Here is a 27824-nt window from a genome sequence, read left to right as displayed (position 1 = left end):
TCTTTATTGTGGTGCACTTTAAAAATGGTAGACATTTTCATCGACAAATCGCCATGTGGTGTTGAATTTCTCTGAATTTTTGTGTAGTTTTTGAAGACATCAAAGACACGTCTGACAACCAAACCAAGCAATGCCGAAGCCAAAGCTAAGTATGTTTTTTTTCATTACCAAACAGCCAGATAGAAAAGGAAGGGACGTTTGTTTTTCCCTGGCAATAAACCATCAAATGAATCGAAGGGTGTTCAACTCTCTAAACCTACTAATCAAACACCTTGGGGTCCTAGGCACTTACCGTAAGTTGGTATATTTTCAACATCCCTCTTTAAATTTTGACATCCTTCTCTAGAGATAGAAAAGAAAAGAAGGTTGGAATCGCTATCAGAAACTTTTTTCTTTTTAAAATCTGCAGAGGGGTAAAAAATTCTTTTGGCCATCTCTACTCTAGCTATTTAAAGAATGATGTCAAAATTAGAAGAAGGATGTCCATATTAGACCAACTTACGGTTCAAATGGCTGCACCATAGGGGTTAAACGTTGTTCACAAATGACAGGAAATACAAATCTTGTCTAAGTTTTTGCAAAAACTGAAAACTTTTCAGAATCGATTGAGATTCTATTGGAATGCGCTAGATTGTGTTCCTTTTAATGTCTGTATGTTTAATTCGCTGTGTCAATTCAAGACAGACTTAAGTCCCTTTTTCAGCATACACGCTTTCCAAAAGAAAAGTCAGTTAGGGAAACCATCCAGGATCCTGCCATTCTATAAACCAGCAAAAACTAAATGACACTTGTAAACTTAAGTTTCTTACCATTTCTCATCGAAAACAACCAAAAACATTGCTACTTCCCAAAGCCGGAGACCAAAACAAATCATCTTCCAAGATTATGGCGCCCTTTTGGATCTATTGTTAAGACCATCTAAAATGGTGGAAAGAGTTGCGGAAAGACAGAGGCGCCCGCTGCTTCAATGGGTGGTAACGTCAAAACGCCCAATATGATCTTACTAAGTAACTAAGTAAGTAACTAAGTAACTATTTATTTACCATTTGAACACTTAAAATACATGAGACAAAAAGAAAAGTTTCACTTGAAAAGATGGCATTGTGAAGATCGTTTCAGGCTTCGGCATATTAGGCGTGCGATCGCACGCGCACGCCTCCGCACACGCCTAAAAGCCTTTTAGGCGTGCAATTTATCACACGCCATAAATCATGAAAACCTAGCGAGGCGTGCGATCAATCGCACATGCAAAAATTTATTCTAGAAATATTTTTTCTGCTTGTTGAAAGAAGATCAAATATCATTTTCTACTTTAATCATAAGAACCAAATAGATGAAAGATAAACTTTCCTTTACTCTTTCAAACTGCTATATTTATACAAAATTTCTTATAAAAAAGTTACTCTAATGGATACACATCTTCTCTCTCCTCTTTCTCTCATACTATGCTTTGGTCTTCAATAAACAAGCCTTTCTCAAAAATAACTTTTGCTGCACGATTTTTCGTCTCTCTAAAACCTTTTAAAAAAAATCACTTTTGCTGTATGATTTTTCCTCTCTCAAATCTTTTTCCTTCCCTCTCGCATGCTACGTTTATGAGGTCGTTGGTTTATGACAATAAACTAGCTCTTCTTAAAAGTTACTTTTGCTGCATGATTCTTCTTCTCATTTGTTTTCCTAAAGTAAAGTATTCTCCTTCTTGATTATTCAGTGCTCTTTTGGTTTCTGTTTTTGTTTTTCAAATATGAAGATTGAATATACACTTTCTTCTTTCCTGTTGTCTAGTTTTTATGTAGATAAAAGAAAGATCATTCTTAGGAATTGTTCAAAAGTTTGTGCCTCATCATTGTTAATGATGTTTATAAAATAAAAGAAAAAAACGATCGCACGCGATCGCACGTCTAAAGAAAATGAGGCGTGCCATGATTCGCACGCCTAAATTACTAAAAATTACTATGTAGGCGTGCGACGATCACACGCCTTCTTTTTTCTTATGCCGAAGCCTGTCGTTTATATAAATTAAAAATAAAAGGGGTCCAAGAACAGAGCCTTGTGGAACTCCATGAGGAATTATTTTAATAGAAGACTCAGTGGAGGAGATGGAAACAAACTGAGATCTATTGGATAGATACGATCTAAACCATTCATTAGCTTTGCCTCTGATTCCATAATGATTTAATTTTGAAATCAGAATAGAGTGATCAACAGTATCAAAAGCCTTTTGCAAATCAACAAACACACCGCATGCAAAGTCACCACTATCAAGAGATTTACGAATACGTTCAACAATGTTAAGCAAAGTGTGGATTGTTGAGTGAGATCTACGAAAACCAAATTGACGTTCAAAAAATACGCGATGAGAATCTAGAAAAGTAATGATACGAGAGTACATAAGTTTTTCAAGAATTTTTTCGATGTTGGAAAGTAAAGAAATTGGGAGGTAATTAGAGATCTCAAGAGGGGAGCCTTTGTTTTTGAAAACAGGAATTACTTTGCAAAGTTTAAGCATTGTGGGGAAAGAACCATATTCAAAAGAAAGGTTAAAAAGAAAAGATAGCGGTCCAGAAAGGTCAAATTTTAAAAGGCGAAGGATTTTTTGGGGGATGCTATTGGGACCAGATGATTTATTTAGGGGAAGGGATTTAATAATTAATAAAACTTCAGCTGGGTTGACACGGTCAAGAAAAATATAATTTCTGATGCGGTTTTCATAATTGGGTCTTTGGTTTTGATATATTTCCTTGAGTAATATTGACGTTGAGAAATTGATTTGATAATCCCAGGGGTGATCCATGGTTTAGCTCTGGTTTTTTGTTGGCGTTTTGTCACAATTACAGTTGGAACATGTTGATCAATTAGGTTTTGAATTAGATCATAGAATGTTTTGAAATCTTAATCAACATCTGTTATGTGATATAATTTGTTTGCCCAATCAGTGCCAAGAAAGTCTAGAATAAAATTATTTTGGTCAAAGTTTTTCCAATCTTTCCTAGAAGATTTACCAGGCTTTGGTTTGTTAGAAGAACCACAGATAAGGTGAAATTGGGGAAGATGATCAGAGATGGAATAAAGCAGATTACCTGAAAAACTGTGTTTTTCAGAAATTGAGGAAAAGATATAAGTGTCAATAAGTGTCATAGAGTGGTCAGTAATACGAGTAGGAAGGAAAATATTAGGTATAAGAAAGTGTGATCCAAAGTTGTTCAGGTAAGATAATATGTTAGAATCGGAAGGAGCATTGAGAAGATTAATGTTGAAATCACCAAGAAGAATAATTTGTTTATTTTCTTTGCACAATAAATTGAAGTCGAGATAAGAATTGTTTGATACTTAAAGTTTCACGCAACTTGTTGTCACGATCTTCAGTCAAAAATTCTATACAAAAAATTCGTTTCAAGTTTACAAAAATATACTGTGCACTGTAAAGTCTTCGTCAAAGCAATTGACGTCATTTCAGTCTTTGGTGTCGTGGAGTTTGAGGGTGAACTTATTCACGTGCCGACATTTCGAGATCAGTTCATTCCTTGAATTTAACAGTTTCTCGGGTTGGTCGAATGTGGCAATTTCAAATTTTTCGCTAAGGCAGAGTGAACATTTCAGCGAAGCACGATTGAACGATGGACATTTACGGACTGTCTTCCAAGTAATCTTTGGGGCACGATTCTTTCGTTTCAACCTCCAAATCTCCTTGGAAAGTTCAGTTTCTTTTTCGTACTTTTCGTTGGCGAAGGATGACTTGTGGTTGGCGTATCGTTTCTTGAACTTAGGTTCGGCTAACCCAATGTAGAACTTTTCACCGTAATCTGGTTCGTCATCGCAGGTGACCGTTGCTTGATAAACTGAACGCTCCACCAAACATGAGCCGTTAAGGGGGCAAGATGCTTTCACCCTGCAGTTGCACTGTGGTGGGATCTCGTTACCGTTAGTGTCGCGTTTCAAGATGCTTTTGTTGTGGCTCTGGATGATGCTTTTGATGTTTTTGGTGCAGCTATAGCTTACTTTAACGGTATTGCGATTGAAGATTTTGTTGAATTTATGGTGTTTCGGGAAGTGTTTGTCAATAAGCTGCAAAATCTTCTGGCAATTTTCGTCTCGACGTTCTTGTTATATGGCGGGTTGAACCATGTGATGTGGCGTTTGCGATTTTTTTGGCTGTGTGTTCTTTGGATTGGTTGGCTTATACGAAAGTTCGACGTTGTAGCCGCTTTCTTTCAACGCTTTCTCGTACGGTTTTTTGGCTTCGGTGAAGATATGTTCGTTGGATGAGTGATTTGACAGTCGTTGTTCGATCGTTTTGGGTATTTGCCTGATCACGTTTGGAGGGTGGTTTGATTGAGTATTTATATATTGAAGTTTGTTGTCTGGTTTCAGGTAAGGCTTGAATGAACCATCTTCAAGGTTAAGAGTAATATCTAAATAATTGACGATTGTCTTATTGCACTCAATAACGATCTCTAAACCATCCCCGTACTCTCGGAATTTCGACTGCAAGTCCTTTTTGACTCGTTCCAACTTGCTCCCCGTCTTGCATTTTACAACTGAAAGTCTGTCATCACGATAAAGACCAAAGTTCTTTATGTCGTACGTTTCGCTTAACTTATGCTGAAGGTAAATGCCGACGAGCTCGCACACTTCCGCACCGTCAAACGCGCCCATTGTGACATCGAACAGACTACCTTTCTTTTTCATCCAGGCGGAACCGTCGCTAAAGCATAAAGATTTTCGAGCATGCTGAATTATTTTTACGTCTTCAGTTGAGATGCGTGTGATTGGTTTAGCGAATTTGATAGCGTCGGATAGTAGCTTTTTAGTTATTGAGGGATAGAAGTCCTTGATGTCAAAAACTACGAACCTGTGCTGCTTTTTGTTCGGTATGGCTTTGAACCATTCGATAACTTCACTGGTGTTCTTCCATTGGTTGATTTCCAGGTGGGCTTTGAGATCGTTGTTCACTCTGTCAAGGATCGATTTTGCGATACGGCCGATCTCGTTTTTGGCAGGATTCAGTAAACGCACCTTTGGATTGTTTTGGAAGTTCTCCTTATGGTCTTTTAGGGTTATGAAAGCCTCATCTTCGCCGTTTGTCAGCATTCTGCCGAAGACTTTCATGTCTTTAACGATTGATTTACCGGCTGAATTGATTTTATGATGGATGTTTTTGTTGACCTTTTTGTATGTCGATGTGACGACAAAAACATCCATCATAAAATCAATTCAGCCGGTAAATCAATTGTTAAAGACATGAAAGTCTTCGGCAGAATGCTGACAAACGGCGAAGATGAGGCTTTCATAACCCTAAAAGACCATAAGGAGAACTTCCAAAACAATCCAAAGGTGCGTTTACTGAATCCTGCCAAAAACGAGATCGGCCGTATCGCAAAATCGATCCTTGACAGAGTGAACAACGATCTCAAAGCCCACCTGGAAATCAACCAATGGAAGAACACCAGTGAAGTTATCGAATGGTTCAAAGCCATACCGAACAAAAAGCAGCACAGGTTCGTAGTTTTTGACATCAAGGACTTCTATCCCTCAATAACTAAAAAGCTACTATCCGACGCTATCAAATTCGCTAAACCAATCACACGCATCTCAACTGAAGACGTAAAAATAATTCAGCATGCTCGAAAATCTTTATGCTTTAGCGACGGTTCCGCCTGGATGAAAAAGAAAGGTAGTCTGTTCGATGTCACAATGGGCGCGTTCGACGGTGCGGAAGTGTGCGAGCTCGTCGGCATTTACCTTCAGCATAAGTTAAGCGAAACGTACGACATAAAGAACTTTGGTCTTTATCGTGATGACGGACTTTCAGTTGTAAAATGCAAGACGGGGAGCAAGTTGGAACGAGTCAAAAAGGACTTGCAGTCGAAATTCCGAGAGTACGGGGATGGTTTAGAGATCGTTATTGAGTGCAATAAGACAATCGTCAATTATTTAGATATTACTCTTAACCTTGAAGATGGTTCATTCAAGCCTTACCTGAAACCAGACAACAAACTTCAATATATAAATACTCAATCAAACCACCCTCCAAACGTGATCAGGCAAATACCCAAAACGATCGAACAACGACTGTCAAATCACTCATCCAACGAACATATCTTCACCGAAGCCAAAAAACCGTACGAGAAAGCGTTGAAAGAAAGCGGCTACAACGTCGAACTTTCGTATAAGCCAACCAATCCAAAGAACACACAGCCAAAAAATCGCAAACGCCACATCACATGGTTCAACCCGCCATATAACAAGAACGTCGAGACGAAAATTGCCAGAAGATTTTTGCAGCTTATTGACAAACACTTCCCGAAACACCATAAATTCAACAAAATCTTCAATCGCAATACCGTTAAAGTAAGCTATAGCTGCACCAAAAACATCAAAAGCATCATCCAGAGCCACAACAAAAGCATCTTGAAACGCGACACTAACGGTAACGAGATCCCACCACAGTGCAACTGCAGGGTGAAAGCATCTTGCCCCCTTAACGGCTCATGTTTGGTGGAGCGTTCAGTTTATCAAGCAACGGTCACCTGCGATGACGAACCAGATTACGGTGAAAAGTTCTACATTGGGTTAGCCGAACCTAAGTTCAAGAAACGATACGCCAACCACAAGTCATCCTTCGCCAACGAAAAGTACGAAAAAGAAACTGAACTTTCCAAGGAGATTTGGAGGTTGAAACGAAAGAATCGTGCCCCAAAGATTACTTGGAAGACAGTCCGTAAATGTCCACCGTTCAATCGTGCTTCGCTGAAATGTTCACTCTGCCTTAGCGAAAAATTTGAAATTGCCACATTCGACCAACCCGAGAAACTGTTAAATTCAAGGAATGAACTGATCTCGAAATGTCGGCACGTGAATAAGTTCACCCTCAAACTCCACGACACCAAAGACTGAAATGACGTCAATTGCTTTGACGAAGACTTTACAGTGCACAGTATATTTTTGTAAACTTGAAACGAATTTTTTGTATAGAATTTTTGACTGAAGATCGTGACAACAAGTTGCGTGAAACTTTAAGTATCAAACAATTCTTATCTCGACTTCAATTTATTGTGTAAAATGCTTCCTCCGGGTCAAGCACTCTCTTGCTGAAGAAGATATAAGCAACTTAAGAAGATTTATTTTCTTTGTTAATTTTATTTAAAAATGATTCTATTGAGTTTGTTGAATTCATCAAGAGAGAGAAGTGGGTGTTTATAGATTGATCCAACGATGGTGTTAGTGGAATTCGGACAAGATATTTCTGCAAAAGTGGATTCAAGAAGAGTTGGGTAATAGAGCATAGAATCAAGATCTTTGCGAGGTTCATAGTCTAGATTCTTTGAGATGTATAACATAGTGCCACCAACAGAAGCCTCCGTAGGAGTATGAATTGGTACATGAAAGTTCTCAAGATTGAAGTTAAACGAAGGTTTTTTGCCTTTCAAAAGACGGGTCTCGGTAATAGCCGTTACGTCAAAATTGTAGTTAAGTTTAGAAGGAAGAGTAGTTAAGTCATCAAAATGTAGAGCTAAGGAAGCAATATTCAGGTGAAAAGAAGAAAAGGAAAAGGGTCCGTTTTCACGAACAAGTTTTTGAAAATCAGAGGTTTTGTAATACTTACAGTCGGCAGTCATCACATTGTCAAGGTCAAGACAATTATTTGAGCAATGATCAGAGATAAGACTAAGATTGCGAGCAATCTCGAGAATTTTAGGGTTCAGAGCACCAGAGGAGGAAGGTTGAATTTCAGGTTTGAAAGGAAGTGAGCCAAGGAGGCATTTAGGACAGTACCAATCTTTGGTACTGTCTGATAAAAAATGGAATTCAGCAAGAGATAACCCTGAGCATTTAAAATGAGTCCAAAGTTTGCAGGAATCACAAAAAATATAGTTGCCTTCATTAACTGATTTAGAGCATACTGAGCAAGGATTTTGTGTAGGCATAAAGTGAAACTTACCAATCTTTATAGAGTCAAAACAAGGTCAAAAAAAAGAAAAACCATGGAGAAACACCAGAATGAGCTGTGAAAGGATCTTCCAACAGAAGGCGAGTTAGTTGCCGCGCGAGTTACGTCACGCACTCCACCTCAGCGCACAAAGAACGTTGTTTCAATGAATATCAATAATTATAAGAATATCTTATGTGCTTAACTTCAGTAAACCTCGAGTGCTTCAATGAAGATGAAGAAGGTAAGAAGATAAAAAATGCGCTGGATAATTTTCATTATAATAGTTTGGTCAATCATTGCTGAAAGTTTGAAAAAGTTTTTCCGACGCGAAAAAAAGTTTCAGCCAATTAAAAGTACAGTGTGCTTATACTTACTTTGTTTGCTACATCGTCTAGGCTAAAAAAAGTGAGAAAAGACACGAACGCCTTATTTTAATGAGTGTTGTTAAGTATTTTTTTGATTGCGGCCGCGTACAGGAACTCACCAAATGTTCCTAACTGAAAGTGGCATCAAATCCACATAGTTCTTACCGTGGGATCGGGTAACTTGCATCAGTGGCGACAAACATGCATAGCTCTCATACGAATGAGCTGCAGTTAGTCACATTAGCGTCCCACCAAATTGCTTATCAAAGATCAATGTTGCAAAAGCGCTATATCGCATCGTTTACTTGACTCGCAAGCAAAAAAATGCCCTGCAAAACTTCTAAAGGAATTCATGAAAAAAATAACCCAGTGCTTTTTAATGAAACTAACATTTACTAACTATGAGAAATTGGCTAAAATTAAAAGAATTTGAGCTAAGCTTACGAACTAATTTGAAGATCAACTTCTCAAGAAAAAGATTTACAGAGGAGACGGAACCCACCTAGATTGGTGCACAGCCTTATAGGCTACTTCCCCGAAATTTTGCCGTACCGCCTTATAGGCTACTTCCCCGAAATTTTGCCGCACCTCAAATACTGACCCATTTACATGTGCAGAATTATTTTTACTTTAGCTTATAAACAAAGCCTTAGAAATCTAAGCACTGTCTCAGGAATTGAATGACAAAATTTGGTTGGTTGATATTCTGGCTGCTGCTGTCTTACTTTAAGTTTTCAAGTTTTAATTAATTGTCTTGGGAACTTGAACTTGATTCAGGTATTTAACTCTCATCCTTGTTGCAAATGCATCCTGTAGATGACTGATGTTGTTTTTTCTGAAAGCTTGACCTGTTTGGTCATTAATACAAAGTAAAAACAAAACAAAATTGGTAGAGTAGAGCTGCGAGTGGAGCTGCGTACCATCAACTGCTCTAACTTGGGATGGTTGGTCGAAACATGGATATCTGGCCTGTATTTTCACTTAATGTTAATTAATCGCTTTGACAACAAATTTGTTTTGATAACTCCACCAAGTTTGTCAATTATACTTTCTGTCATAACATGTCACAAAAACTTTGTCCTCTTTAACTTTTTCGTTTTCATTCAAAATGACCGGACGCCAATTGGAGAACGCCCACCGCCTAACTGCCTATTACCCGATGGGATTTGACATGATGGGACATGAATTCATGTATAAAACATGAAATTTGGTCAATTTGTTCCAAAATTACAAGGTTTTCAAGTTTTGCCTGGAAAAGCTTGTGATGACGTCATCACGAAACTTTCAACCTTCATTTAACTTTTGATCTTCACCTTTTATGCTCTTTCCGCTGAAACCATCAAATTTTGAATAATTTCAAAAAAATAAATTTTTGCCCAGCCACCTGATGACGTCATCTGGCAGGTTGTCCAGGTGGTAAAATTTAGTGTTACTGTTTAAAATTAGGTTTTACACCCTCTAAGGATCATCTGTGCCAAATTTCATGCTTTTATCACCATCTGAAGTATTCTTATGTTATAACAGACTTCACTATAGTAGTTTATCCTCATCAACAGATAGTAGCTCAGAGGAGTCCTTTGACGATTGTTGTCTCAAGTGAAACTCAGAAAACTCAGAAAAATCAAGTATAATATAATAGTTTAATACTTTCCCCTTCGCTTTCATTACGTCACGAAATAGAGGAGGAGTGTCTCGCTCTCGCTCGTAAAACCGAAAATAAGCAAACTTTAAAGGTTCATAATTAGATAAATAAAACAGATTTTTTAATCGTTCTTTTTTTGTTTGATTGCATTTTTATGCTCTATAATTTCTGGCAAAAAAATGCAGGGGCAAAATGCAAACCTCAATTCCCCTTTAAGTCCCGAATTTTAGGCCAAAAAGTCTTATGTCCAAATTTTATTTTTCTATGAAGTATTGACATGAAATGTGTCCAACACATCTGGTTGATGGACTTTAGGCATTTTAAAGCTCGATTTTAGCTTGAAACTTGCTTAGTATGAAGATTTTAAGTTCAATTCAATACAGCTGTATTTTCAATTCAAAAAATGTTAAATGTCTTTGACAACAAACTTGTTTTGATAGCTCCACCAAGTTTATCAATCATAGTTTCTGTCATAACTTATCACTATAACTTTCACTGATAGCGCGCCCTTTGGTCTTCTTCGTTCCAGACACTCGCGTGTGTTCCACTATGAATTTTTTCATATTTCACTTTAAAAGCCTACTCGATGCAAAAGAGAAATTGTGTATTTTTTAAATACACTGTTCATTAACTCAAATCAAATGACTTTGGAGGTTCGGTGAAATAGTGGCCGAATTGCCGTGTTTTGTCAGATAGTCCCAAGTTTGAGCAGTTGACGGTACAGCCATCATGAAATATTCTCAAATTTCAAAATTTCACGATAAACAGAACTATTTACAAATTATTTTCTTTAACCAGCATTGAATCGATATTGACATATTTTAATGATGTCATTATCAATGCCGTGGATGTTTTGCCCGCAAGCACAGATTAGATTAGCGCACCTTTCTTATTCATTATCTATGAATTGAAGTGGACAAAGATTACCACGCTGAATGATTTTTTCACAAGTCAATTAGTTTTTTTGGTTTCTCCTAAAAATGAGTGAAAAAACAATAAGGTTATACATTAGGTTAGAAACTACATCATAGCACCCTTCATGTTCAGTCATTTGTTTTGTTATTTTTTGTTGACTAATGCAATCTGAAACCATAGAGGTATAAAGAAAAACAGGAGTTGAATGAGTCAGTAATTGGTCGTTAAAGTCTTTTGATTTCTTTTATAAAATGTATCAAAAGAAATTCTAAGCTCGACCGATGAAATAAGACTTTTTAGTAGAACTCAAGTTTGCTCTGAGCATTCTTATTATCAGTATTGAAGATTCTAGCCCTTCAATATACGAAAATTAAATAAAACTTCGTCCACGAAACAAGTTTAAATGTTCCATTTCGTTATCCGTTCAATTTTGTTTTGAAAAGATATTTTCTCAAGCCAGAAAATAAAAAGCACACACGATATCAGACTCAAATTGTAGACATAAAGTCACTGGAGAATTTTGGAGGAAAATATCAAGTAATAGAGTTCATCTTAAAGAAAACATCGATCGAAAAAGCTTATTATTTGACGAGGGATTGCCAAGTTTACAGGCCTTTTTTTAGTCCAAATATTTTCTTACACTGATGTCAGAAACACTCGTCTCATCTAATTTCTAAAGCTTAAATGAGCCAATAAGATTTCACCAATGGATAAAAGAGTTCATTAAAAAAATGCATGATATATCAGATTAGGAGCGTGCATTCATCGTAACTTTTTTAATCGTAGGGCGAGCTTGGTTACAATAGCATACTTCTCCTGTTTCTTTATACCTCAATGCTGAAACTTATGGTATTTTTAAGAGACAACTTAACTTAGATTCAATATCAAGTTCATCTCTGAAAATCTAAGTCGATGCCCCTATTTATTCTCGTATGATTCATCAAAAGAAATACCCCAGCATTTTTGTCTAAACAACAGAACATGTGAACAACAACTGCACGTATTCCAGATAAGAAACAGTATTAAAAGTACAATTTACTGTAGAAATTCTTTATTATAAAGAAAATAAAATAAAAAAGAATTTATCAATTATATATATTTAAGTTCAGGGAAGATAGATGATAAGAAAATTAATACTAGGTCACAGTGTTGATGTAAACCACACTGAAACGACCGCCTTCCATCACTCTCGTGAAAGAGACCGCGCACATTATTAACGCCTACATGCCATTTCCAGTACATTTTAGATTATTCATTGAAAACAGATTACAATATAGTCATTTTTCTTGTCTCGATTATTCAATTCCGAATAAAATACATTCAGGGGAAAAAAAGAAAAACACCTGGGTAATCTAGTAAAAAAAAAACGAAAGTAAATGGTAGACAAAGTAATGAGCCAAGGCAAAACAAGATTAGCGTACCACTATGAAAGAAAACTCCTCCGGTGGTCGATAACAATAGTAAATGAAACTTTATTTTTTAATTGATTTGATCGTCACCTCAACCTTCCTTTTCACAAAATTCTTTTGCTTTTGCTTTTGCCTTGGCTTTGATTTGATTTCTATTCCAAGTTTTAAAAATAAAATATGAATTGAAAATGTCCAAACCCCTTGCAATGCAGCGCTTTCCGTTTGTCTTGATTCTGCTTGATTGGAAAAGCTTTCCTTGTCAATAGAGGTCAATCCTTTCTCTAAATATTTGGCTTCTGGTACCAAGGGTAATAATTCTTAGCAGATACTTAACTTTCTGTCCAATTTCAACATGAATATTATTAAAGGGCTTATTTCTATTATGCCATCAACAAGAAGGATAGCTATCCTAATTTGAAGATTGCGCAATGTTATTTCAAAACACATTTCCCTTTTTTTCTCCTAGGAATATTTTTTTACAAGATTTTGTACCAAATTATTAATAAAACCTCCTGGCAAAAAGCTTGGGTATATTATGTAATTATAATGGGATAAAATAAGTGGATAAGAAAGATTAACATTAAAATTTTTATTCCACATTTTAGAGAAAACAAGCAAGCGGATGACATGTCACAAACGCTATAAAATCATAAAAAAGGTGAGCTGCTGATTCCTTGTTTGTTATTCTTCTTTTTTTTATGTTAGCAAAAGCTTTTTCCAATATTTCTCTTTAGTTTGTAATGTAAGTTTTCAGCATATTTCTTGAGGGTAGGATATAAAATTTCGGAGTGAAATCTCATTTATCATCAATTATTACAAATCATTTTCAAAATATCAATACTAATGGTACGCTTACTTTTAATAGGCCATTTCACAGTCTCAAAGCGTAATGGATAATCAGGACCACTGCGAGCTAATGACGACTTACTATTGGTCCAAAGTTTTTAAAAATTTTAAAGATTATTGCGTCTAGCCAACAGAAAGTTGTTATGGAGGCGCAATCAGTCCTGATTACCCATGATCCATTTCGACTGTGAAATGGTCTATGTCAACATGATTTGCGTTTGCCAAACAGACAGATAACCAAGAAAGATAAACCTATTGAAAATGTCTTTGTGGTTTTATCTTTTAGATCAAAGAACACAACAAGAAAGTCAAAAAAGAAGACAAAAATGCCTCGAAAAGTATGTCATATAAATGTTTTATTGTACCTCATGATAACTATCTTTAAGACAAATGGTCCAATCTGGCTCAAGGCTTTACAGCTTTACAAACCAGGGTTTCACTGTTTGAATCACCTTCCCTTCCAATGTTCCATTCAGTTCATTCAGTTCAGATAATCAAGCCAGCTTGCTGTGAACTCCGTGAAAACAATCGAAAGAATGTCTAAAACTCCTAAATTTACTGGGCTATCCAACTTAAATATTGGGTCGGTTAACTGGAGCAAAAGTTGTCCATACCCTCCCTTTATAAATCTACCCCGTAAAGTTAATGACTGTCCCCCCTTTTTTGTAAAAAGTACCCCAAAGAAAACCAATTACCAAGTCCCCTACGCTTTCACTTTTTCTGATTCTCTTTGTGTCCATATGAAACAATATAATTGAAAACACCCTTTTCTCATTGATAATGTTCTTTTTATGTTATCATACGGCGACAAAAGGGGACCTGTTTTTCAAAGTAGACTCTTTGAATTAATTTTTGCACTTCCTAACTTTTCTTTTTAGGAAAACCAAAAGACCCTGGAATTCCAAATTTATATCCCTTCAAAGAACAACTTTTGAAGCAGATTGAGGAGAGGAAAGAAAAGGTTTGTTGTCGAACATCAAAATAATTATTTTTTCCAAAAAATACTTTTTCAACGCTTAATTCATTCCTGTTTCAGTCAATTTGAAATGATTAAAGTTTCACAGAATTTTAGCGAGTGCTGGATATAATTTCTTTGTTTGTATTGAACTTCTCCTTTCAGCACTTACTAAATTTTTATAAGCTTGAGAATGGTGATACCACCGAAATGTATTGCTTGACTGTTTTTGAATTAAAAACTTTGAAAAATGGCTTCAGGTTATAACATACACTCACGAAGTATAAGTGGAAATGAGTCCATTTGGTTTTCTGCCCATTTTTCATGAAATCAATTATCAATAATAATAATTGATTTTCCGGCGATATGAATAGGTAGCTGTTTAAAAGCTACTGAATTTTTCAGAGCAATCCATGCAAAATACCTATTGTTATCATTGCGTTGATCAAAAATAAACAAGTTATTTCAAATTGCATCAAGAATGTTAAAAATTGCAAACGATAAAGGAATGATCTTATCAAAAAGATTCGAAAGAAGTAAATCTCAGTAAATTTTCTTTTCATCAACTATAGGAAAAAGAAGAGAAAGAAAAAATGAAACAACAAAGAACAAAAGAGAAAAGCAGAAAACGAAAGCTTCAAGATTTACAAAAAGATGCGGAAAAGCGAGCAAAACTTTTCGACCAGAAACAAGAAATTGATGAACAGGCAAAAGAGCTACATAGAGGACCTCTTGAACTTTCACGAAGATCGTATTATAAAGAGTTCCGCAAAGTTGTGGAGGCTTCCGATGTCATTATACAAGTGTTAGACGCACGTGATCCGCTAGGATGCCGCTGCCCGCAACTAGAAGAAATTGTCATGTCTTCAGGTCGCAATAAAAAGATTGTGTTATTGTTAAATAAAGTGGATTTGGTTCCCAAAGAGATTGTTCAAAGTTGGTTAAAATACTTAAGAAGTGAATTCCCAACTGTCGCCTTCAAAGCATCTACACAAAATCAAAAGCAGAAATTAGTAAGTTTAGAATAATGTTCGTAATAGCACTGACGATCTATACAGCCTTTAGGTTTTCATACATTTTAGTCTTGACTCTCACTTCTACTTCTCCCCTTCACTCATTTGGGATTACTGTAAAAATAACTTGGTCACATTGAGCTATTTGACTGTTTAAAATGATCGGTGTCAATCAAAACTCGAGAAAGACTTTTTTTTAAGATTCAACGTTACCACTTACTTCTAAGATTGCATAAGTAGGAAGAATCCTGCCTGAGGTCCTTAATGAAAGTGGTTTCTATTCCATTATTAAATTCTCTCCTATTTCTTCCACTTTCAGACACAATCGAAGGTGACGATAGAAAAAGCATCCAAAGATTTACTCCAAAGCAGTGGGTGTATCGGAGCCGGCGTTTTGTTGAAACTTCTTGGAAATTACTGTCGAAACCAAGACATCAAGACTTCGATCACTGTGGGAGTTGTAGGTTTTCCCAATGTTGGAAAGAGCAGTGTCATCAATAGTTTGAAACGTTCCAAAGCTTGCAATGTTGGTAATACACCTGGTGTCACAAAGTGAGTCATTTTATCCATTTTAAACTCATGATATCCAGTTGTTGAATCCTGCATGCTTATACCCTTTATTTATTCTTCAATTTGAAAAATTGACCTGTCTAATTAGTTATTATTGAATCAACGCTTGAAATCTTCAGTCAGGACATGAGTTATCCGGGAGGGTATAGCAATCTAATGCAATATTTAGGTTAACATGTGATAGCGTGTTTTTTATCTAAGGTGATACATTTTGTAAAAAAAAAAAGGGGATAGTAAACAAAGGAGGACCGATTTACGATCACCTTGCTTTTAAGAAAGAATGTTTATGCTCTTTTTCATTCAGAAACATGCAAGAAATACAGCTGGATCAGCACGTCAAATTGTTGGATTGTCCTGGTATTGTTATGGCAAGTGGCTCATCAGACACGCAAATCATTCTCAAAAATGTCGTCAAGGTATCTTTCTTTACCAACCATTTCACAGTGTTTTATCTAGTCAGACACGCAAATCGTTCTCAAAAATGTCGTCAAGGTATCTTTCTTTACCAACCATTTCACAGTGTCTTATCTAGTCAGACACGCAAATCGTTCTCAAAAATGTCGTCAAGGTATCTTTCTTTACCAACCATTTCACAGTGTTTTATCTAGTCAGACACGCAAATCATTCTCAAAAATGTCGTCAAGGTATCTTTCTTTCCCAACCATTTCACAGTGTTTTATCTAGTCAGACATGCAAATCATTCTCAAAAATGTCGTCAAGGTATCTTTCTTTACCAACCATTTCACAGTGTTTTATCTAGTCAGACACGCAAATCATTCTCAAAAATGTCGTCAAGGTATCTTTCTTTACCAACCATTTCACAGTGTTTTATCTAGTCAGACACGCAAATCGTTCTCAAAAATGTCATCAAGGTATCTTTCTTTACCAACCATTTCACAGTGTTTTATCTAGTCAGATACGCAAATCATTCTCAAAAATGTCGTCAAGGTATCTTTCTTTACCAACCATTTCACAGTGTTTTATCTAGTCAGACACGCAAATCGTTCTCAAAAATGTCGTCAAGGTATCTTTCTTTACCAACCATTTCACAGTGTTTTATCTAGTCAGACATGCAAATCATTCTCAAAAATGTCGTCAAGGTATCTTTCTTTACCAACCATTTCACAGTGTTTTATCTAGTCAGACATGCAAATCATTCTCAAAAATGTCGTCAAGGTATCTTTCTTTACCAACCATTTCACAGTGTTTTATCTAGTCAGATACGCAAATCATTCTCAAAAATGTCGTCAAGGTATCTTTCTTTCCCAACCATTTCACAGTGTTTTATCTAGTCAGACATGCAAATCATTCTCAAAAATGTCGTCAAGGTATCAGTGTTTTTCTAGTCAGACACCAAATGTTCTCAAAATCATCTTTCTTCACCACCATTTCACAGTGTTTTATCTAGTCAGATACGCAAATCATTCTCAAAAATGTCGTCAAGGTATCTTTCTTTACCAACCATTTCACAGCGTTTTATCTAGTCAGACACGCAAATCATTCTCAAAAATGTCGTCAAGGTATCTTTCTTTACCAACCATTTCACAGTGTTTTATCTAGTCAGACACGCAAATCGTTCTCAAAAATGTCGTCAAGGTATCTTTCTTTACCAACCATTTCACAGCGTTTTATCTAGTCAGACACGCAAATCATTCTCAAAAATGTCGTCAAGGTATCTTTTCTTTACCAACCATTTCACAGTGTTTTATCTAGTCAGACATGCAAATCGTTCTCAAAAATGTCGTCAAGGTATCTTTCTTTACCAACCATTTCACAGCGTTTTATCTAGTCAGACACGCCAAATCATTCTCAAAATGTCTTCAAGGTATCTTTCTTTACCAACCATTTCACAGTGTTTTATCTAGTCAGACACGCAAATCATTCTCAAAAATGTCGTCAAGGTATCTTTTCTTTACCAACCATTTCACAGCGTTTTATTCTAGTCAGACATGCAAATCGTTCTCAAAAATGTCGTCAAGGTATCTTTCTTTACCAACCATTTCACAGCGTTTTATCTAGTCAGACATGCAAATCGTTCTCAAAAATGTCGTCAAGGTATCTTTCTTTACCAACCATTTCACAGCGTTTTATCTAGTCAGACATGCAAATCATTCTCAAAAATGTCGTCAAGGTATCTTTCTTTACCAACCATTTCACAGTGTTTTATCTAGTCAGACACGCAAATCATTCTCAAAAATGTCGTCAAGGTATCTTTCTTTACCAACCATTTCACAGCGTTTTATCTAGTCAGACATGCAAATCGTTCTCAAAAATGTCGTCAAGGTATCTTTCTTTACCAACCATTTCACAGCGTTTTATCTAGTCAGACATGCAAATCGTTCTCAAAAATGTCGTCAAGGTATCTTTCTTTACCAACCATTTCACAGCGTTTTATCTAGTCAGACATGCAAATCATTCTCAAAAATGTCGTCAAGGTATCTTTCTTTACCAACCATTTCACAGCGTTTTATCTAGTCAGACATGCAAATCGTTCTAAAAAAATGTCGTCAAGGTATCTTTCTTTACCAACCATTTCACAGCGTTTTATCTAGTCAGACATGCAAATCATTCTCAAAAATGTCGTCAAGGTATCTTTCTTTACCAACCATTTCACAGTGTTTTATCTAGTCAGACACGCAAATCATTCTCAAAAATGTCGTCAAGGTATCTTTCTTTCCCAACCATTTCACAGCGTTTTATCTAGTCAGACATGCAAATCGTTCTCAAAAATGTCGTCAAGGTATCTTTCTTTACCAACCATTTCACAGCGTTTTATCTAGTCAGACACGCAAATCATTCTCAAAAATGTCGTCAAGGTATCTTTCTTTACCAACCATTTCACAGCGTTTTATTTAGTCAGACATGCAAATCATTCTCAAAAATGTCGTCAAGGTATCTTTCTTTACCAACCATTTCACAGTGTTTTATCTAGTCAGACACGCAAATCGTTCTCAAAAATGTCGTCAAGGTATCTTTCTTTACCAACCATTTCACAGCGTTTTATCTAGTCAGACACGCAAATCGTTCTCAAAAATGTCGTCAAGGTATCTTTCTTTACCAACCATTTCACAGTGTTTTATCTAGTCAGACACGCAAATCATTCTCAAAAATGTCGTCAAGGTATCTTTCTTTCCCAACCATTTCACAGCGTTTTATCTAGTCAGACACGCAAATCGTTCTCAAAAATGTCGTCAAGGTATCTTTCTTTACCAACCATTTCACAGAGTTTTATCTAGTCAGACATGCAAATCATTCTCAAAAATGTCGTCAAGGTATCTTTCTTTACCAACCATTTCACAGTGTTTTATCTAGTCAGACATGCAAATCATTCTCAAAAATGTCGTCAAGGTATCTTTCTTTACCAACCATTTCACAGCGTTTTATTTAGTCAGACATGCAAATCGTTCTCAAAAATGTCGTCAAGGTATCTTTCTTTACCAACCATTTCACAGCGTTTTATCTAGTCAGACATGCAAATCGTTCTCAAAAATGTCGTCAAGGTATCTTTCTTTACCAACCATTTCACAGCGTTTTATCTAGTCAGACATGCAAATCATTCTCAAAAATGTCGTCAAGGTATCTTTCTTTACCAACCATTTCACAGTGTTTTATCTAGTCAGACACGCAAATCATTCTCAAAAATGTCGTCAAGGTATCTTTCTTTCCCAACCATTTCACAGCGTTTTATCTAGTCAGACATGCAAATCGTTCTCAAAAATGTCGTCAAGGTATCTTTCTTTACCAACCATTTCACAGCGTTTTATCTAGTCAGACACGCAAATCGTTCTCAAAAATGTCGTCAAGGTATCTTTCTTTACCAACCATTTCACAGTGTTTTATCTAGTCAGACATGCAAATCATTCTCAAAAATGTCGTCAAGGTATCTTTCTTTACCAACCATTTCACAGTGTTTTATTTAGTCAGACACGCAAATCATTCTCAAAAATGTCGTCAAGGTATCTTTCTTTACCAACCATTTCACAGTGTTTTATCTAGTCAGATACGCAAATCATTCTCAAAAATGTCGTCAAGGTATCTTTCTTTACCAACCATTTCACAGTGTTTTATTTAGTCAGACACGCAAATCATTCTCAAAAATGTCGTCAAGGTATCTTTCTTTCCCAACTATTTCACAGTGTTTTATTTAGTCAGACATGCAAATCGTTCTCAAAAATGTCGTCAAGGTATCTTTCTTTCCCAACCATTTCACAGTGTTTTATCTAGTCAGACACGCAAATCATTCTCAAAAATGTCGTCAAGGTATCTTTCTTTCCCAACCATTTCACAGTGTTTTATCTAGTCAGACACGCAAATCATTCTCAAAAATGTCGTCAAGGTATCTTTCTTCACCAACCATTTCACAGCGTTTTATCTAGTCAGACACGCAAATCGTTCTCAAAAATGTCGTCAAGGTATCTTTCTTTACCAACCATTTCACAGTGTTTTATCTAGTCAGACACGCAAATCGTTCTCAAAAATGTCGTCAAGGTATCTTTCTTCACCAACCATTTCACAGCGTTTTATCTAGTCAGACACGCAAATCGTTCTCAAAAATGTCGTCAAGGTATCTTTCTTCACCAACCATTTCACAGCGTTTTATCTAGTCAGACACGCAAATCGTTCTCAAAAATGTCGTCAAGGTATCTTTCTTTACCAACCATTTTACAGTGTTTTATCTAGTCAGACATGCAAATCATTCTCAAAAATGTCGTCAAGGTATCCTTCTTTGCCAACCATTTCACAGTGTTTTATCTAGTCAGACATGCAAATCATTCTCAAAAATGTCGTCAAGGTATCTTTCTTTACCAACCATTTCACAGTGTTTTATCTAGTCAGACACGCAAATCATTCTCAAAAATGTCGTCAAGGTATCTTTCTTTGCCAACCATTTCACAGTGTTTTATCTAGTCAGACATGCAAATCATTCTCAAAAATGTCGTCAAGGTATCTTTCTTTGCCAACCATTTCACAGTGTTTTATCTAGTCAGACATGCAAATCATTCTCAAAAATGTCGTCAAGGTATCTTTCTTTACCAACCATTTCACAGTGTTTTATCTAGTCAGAACACCAAATCATTCTCAAAAATGTCGTCAAGGTATCTTTCTTCACCAACCATTTCACAGCGTTTTATCTAGTCAGACACGCAAATCGTTCTCAAAAATGTCGTCAAGGTATCTTTCTTTACCAACCATTTCACAGTGTTTTATCTAGTCAGACACGCAAATCGTTCTCAAAAATGTCGTCAAGGTATCTTTCTTCACCAACCATTTCACAGCGTTTTATCTAGTCAGACACGCAAATCGTTCTCAAAAATGTCGTCAAGGTATCTTTTCTTACCAACCATTTTCACAGCGTTTTATCTAGTCAGACATGCAAATCGTTCTCAAAAATGTCGTCAAGGTATCTTTCTTTACCAACCATTTCACAGTGTTTTATCTAGTCAGACATGCAAATCAAATTCTCTCAAAAATGTCGTCAAGGTATCTTTCTTTACCAACCATTTCACAGTGTTTTATCTAGTCAGACATGCAAATCATTCTCAAAAATGTCGGTCAAGGTATCTTTCTTTACCAACCATTTCACAGTGTTTTATCTAGTGCAAATCATTCTCAAAATGTCGTCAGGTATCTTTCTTTCCCAACCATTTCACAGTGTTTTATCTAGTCAGACACGCAAATCATTCTCAAAAATGTCGTCAAGGTATCTTTCTTTACCAACCATTTCACAGTGTTTTATCTAGTCAGACACGCAAATCATTCTCAAAAATGTCGTCAAGGTATCTTTCTTTACCAACCATTTCACAGTGTTTTATTAGTCAGACACGCAAAATCATTTCAAAATGTCGTCAAGGTATCTTTCTTTACCAACCATTTCACAGCGTTTTATCTAGTCAGACATGCAAATCATTCTCAAAAATGTCATCAAGGTATCTTTCTTTACCAACCATTTCACAGTGTTTTATCTAGTCAGATACGCAAATCATTCTCAAAAATGTCGTCAAGGTATCTTTCTTTACCAACCATTTCACAGTGTTTTATCTAGTCAGACACGCAAATCGTTCTCAAAAATGTCATCAAGGTATCTTTCTTTCCCAACCATTTCACAGTGTTTTATTTAGTCAGACATGCAAATCGTTCTCAAAAATGTCGTCAAGGTATCTTTCTTTCCCAACCATTTCACAGTGTTTTATTTACAGTCGACACTCTCTAATTCGACCTTCTACTCTTCGATACACTTCATTATTCAATGATATTCATGATATGCATCATTGCAATGTGTATTTTCCATGGACCCAACATCTGATTGGTTGCAAGTGACGTATTGACTGATTTGACGTCACTTACAACCAATCAGCTATTGGGTCCGTGATGTAATGTCAGAAGACATTGCAATGGTGCATCTCATGAATTAAAAGTCACCATCAACAAGAAACTCTCGTAAACGACGCTCTACCATACGATAAGCTCTCCCATTCGATGAAAATCCGATCCTCCTTGAAAATCGAATTAGTGAGCATCAAATCAACTGACACTTAAAAATTAAATATTTTATTTTCGCGAGCTGGCTTTGAAAATTAGACAAAGCTTTCTCAGTACCATTGGAAATCTATTTCTATTCTAACTGATTGTAAGCTCGTCAAAGAATCGAATCGTTTGTATAAGTAGAATCACTAGTGGTTGACAATAATGTCTAGCCGAAGGCTAAAATCTAATTTCTTATGCGATATTTGAAGCCACTAATTTCGTGTGCGGTCCGAGTGGTTTTCATACAAAGGCTGCGTTGGAACAGGGATATGTTATAGCGGAGCTGGATAACGCACATTTAAAAAAGCCTTGTTCTATCTCTGTCCCTGACATTAAAATTTGATATGAAATTTAACTTTTATAATTACAAACTCGTGAAATTTGGATTTCCTCTTAGCCAATGATTCTGCTGCAGCATTTATCGTTCACGATTAAAAACTTTTAATTATCAAGAGGGTCTGTAAAACATTGGTGAATGACAATTTAAAAAAATGAAAAACATTGTTTTCATTAGTAAAGTTATAAGAAGTTTCTTCTCTAAGATTATAAATATAGTACTTTTTCATTTGAAATACCGCGCTACACCGCGGGGTGCCTCACTTTCTAACTGATATTTTCAGATAGCAAGTCGGTATGTCTGATTATAGAAAAAATTTCAAGTCAATTGAAACAATATTTGTCAAAATATTTACATCCGGAATTTTTAAAGAGAAATCATGAAAGCTTCTCTTAAATTCATAACACACGCTGATAAAAATAGATTTCATTTACAAGGAAGCTTTTGGGGCATCTTCTACAAATATTATTTTGATGAAAAGCGGGAACATCATAGCAAAATATGTGCAAACGTACTGCATGAATACTTTGTCTGCTTCATTTTTCTTATAAAAACAGAACACTCAAGGGGACAGAGATGGATTTCTATTATGAACAGTTTACAATAGAAAAGACAAAGAAGCAATCCGCTAAGGAATTATCGTCCTTCATCCAGCTCCGCTATAACATAACATTTACCACCCGAATTTGAAAATTTTTAAAAACGGGACAACAAAGAAAGATTCAAGCTAGCTAACTGTTTTATTATAAGGCTTCACTTTTTCTTGATTTGAAAAGGTTAAACATTCGCCTCTAGCCTTTCGGCTTGAAAAACGATGGTTTTTGACCGTATTTAATGAAATTCGTCTTCAAACCTAAACTGTCATCAAACAATGACACAAAACTTAAAAACAATATTAAATAGGTCAAAGGAGCTTAATAGGTCATAAGATATCAAGCTAGTCACTAAGACAAAACAATGACATTACACTTTTACAGATTGAAGCATTAGACGACCCAGTGAAACCAGTGGAGGCCATATTGAGCCGTTGCAGTAAAGAACAAGTTATGCAGAAGTACTTAGTTCCTGACTACTCCGACACTATGGAATTCTTAACACTGTTCGCCAAACGGTTAGGAAAATTAAAGAAAGGTAATCAATTTTCCGTCTACTCTACTGGTCTCACTTTTCAATGGCGAACTCTTAAGTGCCTCATTTTTCCAATCCCCCTCCTGGACCTTATTAGGACCCCTCTCCCCGTTTATTAGAATATGAAAGTTTTTGGAAGATGTCCGAAAATTCTTTTTGAAAGTGAAGCGATTTGAATATCAAAGATTATCAGATTTTTGAAGAATACAACCTTCTTATTCCATCTTTTTCGGAGCATTAAATTCATATTTTCTTGTTTTTATTTTCTTTCAGGAGGAATCCCGGACACATTGACGGCTGCTAAAGTTCTCCTTCAGGACTGGAACAAGTAAATATTTTTCATAATCAATACGATATGATATGAATAAGTATGATCCAGTATATGGGGAAAAAATATGTAAATATCTGAAACTTATGAAGCCTCTATAATGAGTTAGTCTACACAATAGACAGCTCCAGGCTTTTAGGCCTTACTCTTGGTCTATAGGCACTGCTATAGGCGGCCACTAGTAACCCCCACCGGGAATTGCTTATTAATAGGTTTAAACATAACAGACATCTTTCACTAAAGATGTTTATCATTAGAGATTCCAAATAAAAGAATGCGGTTTTAAACACAGCTGATTGGCTTAGGTTTCGAAACTCTATTATTTCATTAAAACCTCAATACTCAAAACAAGAGCAGTGCGCGTATCCCGAAGAGTAGGAGTACGAAACGAAAGAAGATACGAAGACTCTAATGAGTTGAATGAAAATCTTACTGTATGACAATCTTGTCAATTTTGTGGTTATTGTAGAGCAGTGTTGTTGTTGTAGGACCCTTCTTTTGCGCAATACAAATACAGTAGAGTCTATAACTCGAACCCGCACGGGGGTAACACAAATTTGTTCGAGATGAGGAAATTGAGGTTAGGAGGTAAGGTTTAAGACATTGTTAGCTGAAGGGGTGGAAAACTTGTTCGTGTTAAGGAGACATTCCGTTATAGAGGTTCCAGTTATAGATATTCGAGTTATAGATTCCTTGTGACATCGTTTTCACCCACGATCAGCATAGCTTTTTGTTTGTTTTTGTTTCGTGGGTGAATTTTATGTCAGTTAGGAACAGGTTTGTTTGAAGATAGTGTGTAACTAGATTTTGCCAAATTGGTCTATAGAGGTTGGAGTTACTGTACTGCTTTTTCTTTCTCCATTCAGCGGTAAGATCACCTTTTACACACATCCACCAGAACGAGAAAAAGAGAAAGCCACCATTGCTCAATACTGGGGAGCTGGATTCGATATTGTAAGTAACACTCTTGAAGTTTCGTGATATCATTTATTAGGTAAGGTCCCTTTTGGCTTCATTTGGAGAGTTTCTCTTGGACTTCCATGATACAATTGGGATGATTTAGTTGGTACCTTAAGGGAATTAATTTTCGCGGCAACTAATTTTCGCGAGACTGCTTCCCTCGCGAAATAATTTAATTTTCGTGGGACTTATTTTCGCGACTAATTTCGACTGTAAATTTTCACGGGGATTTAATTTCGCGAATTGACGAATTTTTTCAGATTTTCCCATTTTTCGTTAGTTTGATTACGAGATTTTATGTGTACAGTAGAGTCTCCATAACTCGAACGGCTACGAGGAATGAAAATTTATTCGAATTACAGAGACATTCGAGTAATGGAGACTCGTTTAAGAGAGTTTCTTAGCTGAAAGAATTTTTAGTGTAAAAAACTTACTTTGGCGAAGATTAAATTTCGCGAATTTAGCGAGAGATGAGAGTTTGAAAATTTTCGCGAGGGATTATATTTCGCGAAAAAGAAGAAATAAGCGAAAATTCGCGAAATATAATCCCCACTAGAATTTATACCCTTAAGGTATGATTCAATGTCTCTTTTGGCTTCATTCAGAGTGTTATTTTTTATTTCTTTTGCACTTTCGTGATGCAATTCATAATCTTTCAGAACGACAGGCGTCTCTAACAACACGACTCAACAAAAGATTCTTCAGTCTTAGATGTCTGTATATGTAGACTTGAAGATTACTAAACTATCTTAAATTGAATTGAAATAGTTTAAGTTTTTACTTCTCCGTTGCTGACTTTTGAATAACTCGACTTTCCATCATACGCAAGAACACAAACCATTATATTGATCGAATTTTTAGGATGCCATCGTGAAAGCAGAGAATGACGACTTGAATGGTCTAGCTGATAGCTTAGGAGCTGCACTCGTGCTACAAGCTGGGAAGCCAGTCGACATGCAAACGGAAGAGCAAGAAATCGAGGTAAGCGAGACCCGGCGAGATTTGTTTTTGGTTGCCTGGTGACTATTTTTAAAGCTCTCGAACCTCAAGTTAAGATTCGACAGACACAGAGGCAACAAATCAAATCTCATTTCAAATAATCCCCTTTTTTCTCAAAGAAGAGGGTTTCTAATGGTCAACTATGGGACTATAGCCACTCTCTTGCTCTTATTCGAATCTCTACTATTCCAGTTTTTTTTTACTCGAGCTAGAGGGTGTTGCCCCCCCCCTCTAATAGTTAGAATCTTCGGAGAAATTCGGAGAAAACATCTAAAACGAGTTGGCGATCTCTTTCGAAACTCATCTGCTGTAACTTTCTTTCTAACTACTGTCATAATGGAGCGTATTTTCTTTTATTTAATATCACTCTGTTATAGCAAGGAACTATTTATTCAAGTTCCTTGGTTATAGACCATAGCATCGCCCAAGATTTGTCTCTCTTCTCTCCAACTGGAGATCATTTCAAAACGCTAATTCTATAGTTATTAGTGCTTTTACTTTCAACAAACACTTCTTCTTTCAACAGGAGGAGGAAGAAGAGAGCGAAGAAGATGAAGAAGAAGAGATGAGCGGGAGTGACGAAGAGGATGATGATGAAGTGCAAATCAACAACCCTCAAATCAAGGTATTTCTTCCCTCAGAAGACTTTACAGGTTTTATTGGCTGATTCGCCTATGTACAATTATGATTTTTAACGTTTTTTAGTTGCCTAAATAGCGCTTTGGAGAAAGAAGCTATCGGTAATGAACAGAAATAAGGCCTTCATTTAGAACGCCATGGGTGGAAAGAAAATCCTTCATTAGAAAGACTAAAATCATGGGGGTACTTAAGGCACTACCTAATGGCTGCGTGAGGTTCCATCCCTTTACGTAAAGGTTTTTAAGTTTAACTTGTCAAAGTCTGTGTCAAAATTTCTCTTAATTGAACGAATTTTGAAAAACAAATTAGCGGAAAAAATAAGTGTGTTTAAATATCTTTCCAACGATACCAAACTTTGGATTATATGAAAAATGCTTCGAAAGTTTATGGTCAAAAATAAAAAGACTGCGCACCTTTTTGACAACACAGACTTTAGAAATACCTTTTTCTTATTCTCCTCAATATTTTTAGGAATCAGTGATCGCTTTGAAGGCGAAAAGCAAAAAACAAAAGGTGGAGAGCAACAAACCGACCAAGAAGGAGAACTCCGTTGTTTTGGAACAAGATAATCCGCAAACGAACACTCAACGAAAAAAAGCTTTCAAAAATAAACAGAAAGAGAAAAGGAAACAAGGTATAAAGGCTAGGTTGAGATATTTTACTGTTTCGTTTGTTTCGACTGAAATAAATTTATTCCTGTTGTTTCTAATGAAACTAAATTTCACGCTATTCTTAACTGTCGCCACAAAAATGATTATCTGATATTCCGATGGCGGCCGCCCACGCAAAATTTCTAAAAGCTCCTTTGATATGCCGCATCCCCAGTCAACTACCCCTGCGCGTGAACCTAAACGTATTTCGGTTGGATCCGCCAATCCCCGAAAACGAGGACTGGGTTACCAGGCCTCCCGATGCAAAATCCTTGACGCGGTCTTGCAAAATTCCGTAATTTACACATTCCAGAGGTTGAAAAATTTCCCAACCTTTAGAGCTTTAGCGTGTCGAATGAGAATTTCTGCATCTGGGTGCTAGATAACAAAACTGACATCAGTGCGATTCATTCTAATTCTCATTTCTTTTAATGCCAGGCAAAAAAGCGTTAGTGTCGGACGAAAACAAGATGGCGGATTCTGATGACGACAACTATGACGTCAACAAAATGTTTTAGTCAACGAAATGTCGAAGGAATATTTTTAATCGTATTAATTAATCTTTTATATTTTAATACAAAAGAAAATCTACAATCAATAGTCAAACGTA

General features: G+C 36.2%; 1 protein-coding gene across 1 annotated transcript; it reads left to right on the top strand.

The window, feature by feature from the left end:
• Positions 1–27824, top strand: LOC136801177 (guanine nucleotide-binding protein-like 3 homolog). The gene is made up of 14 exons (XM_067057812.1): positions 1–149; positions 12870–12922; positions 13397–13448; positions 13989–14071; positions 14638–15078; positions 15398–15630; positions 15953–16064; positions 23488–23641; positions 23912–23966; positions 24833–24920; positions 25788–25907; positions 26452–26550; positions 27036–27198; positions 27653–27824. The coding sequence occupies exons 1-14, from the start codon at positions 131–133 to the stop codon at positions 27730–27732; spliced, it is 1752 nt and encodes a 583-aa protein (XP_066913913.1). The 5' UTR covers positions 1–130; the 3' UTR covers positions 27733–27824.

This window comes from Clytia hemisphaerica, unplaced genomic scaffold (genome assembly GCF_902728285.1).
Source record: "Clytia hemisphaerica strain Z4C2 unplaced genomic scaffold, Clytia hemisphaerica genome assembly, whole genome shotgun sequence".
NCBI classification, from domain to species: Eukaryota; Metazoa; Cnidaria; class Hydrozoa; order Leptothecata; family Clytiidae; genus Clytia; species Clytia hemisphaerica.
This window is presented reverse-complemented; position numbering and strand designations above follow the sequence as displayed.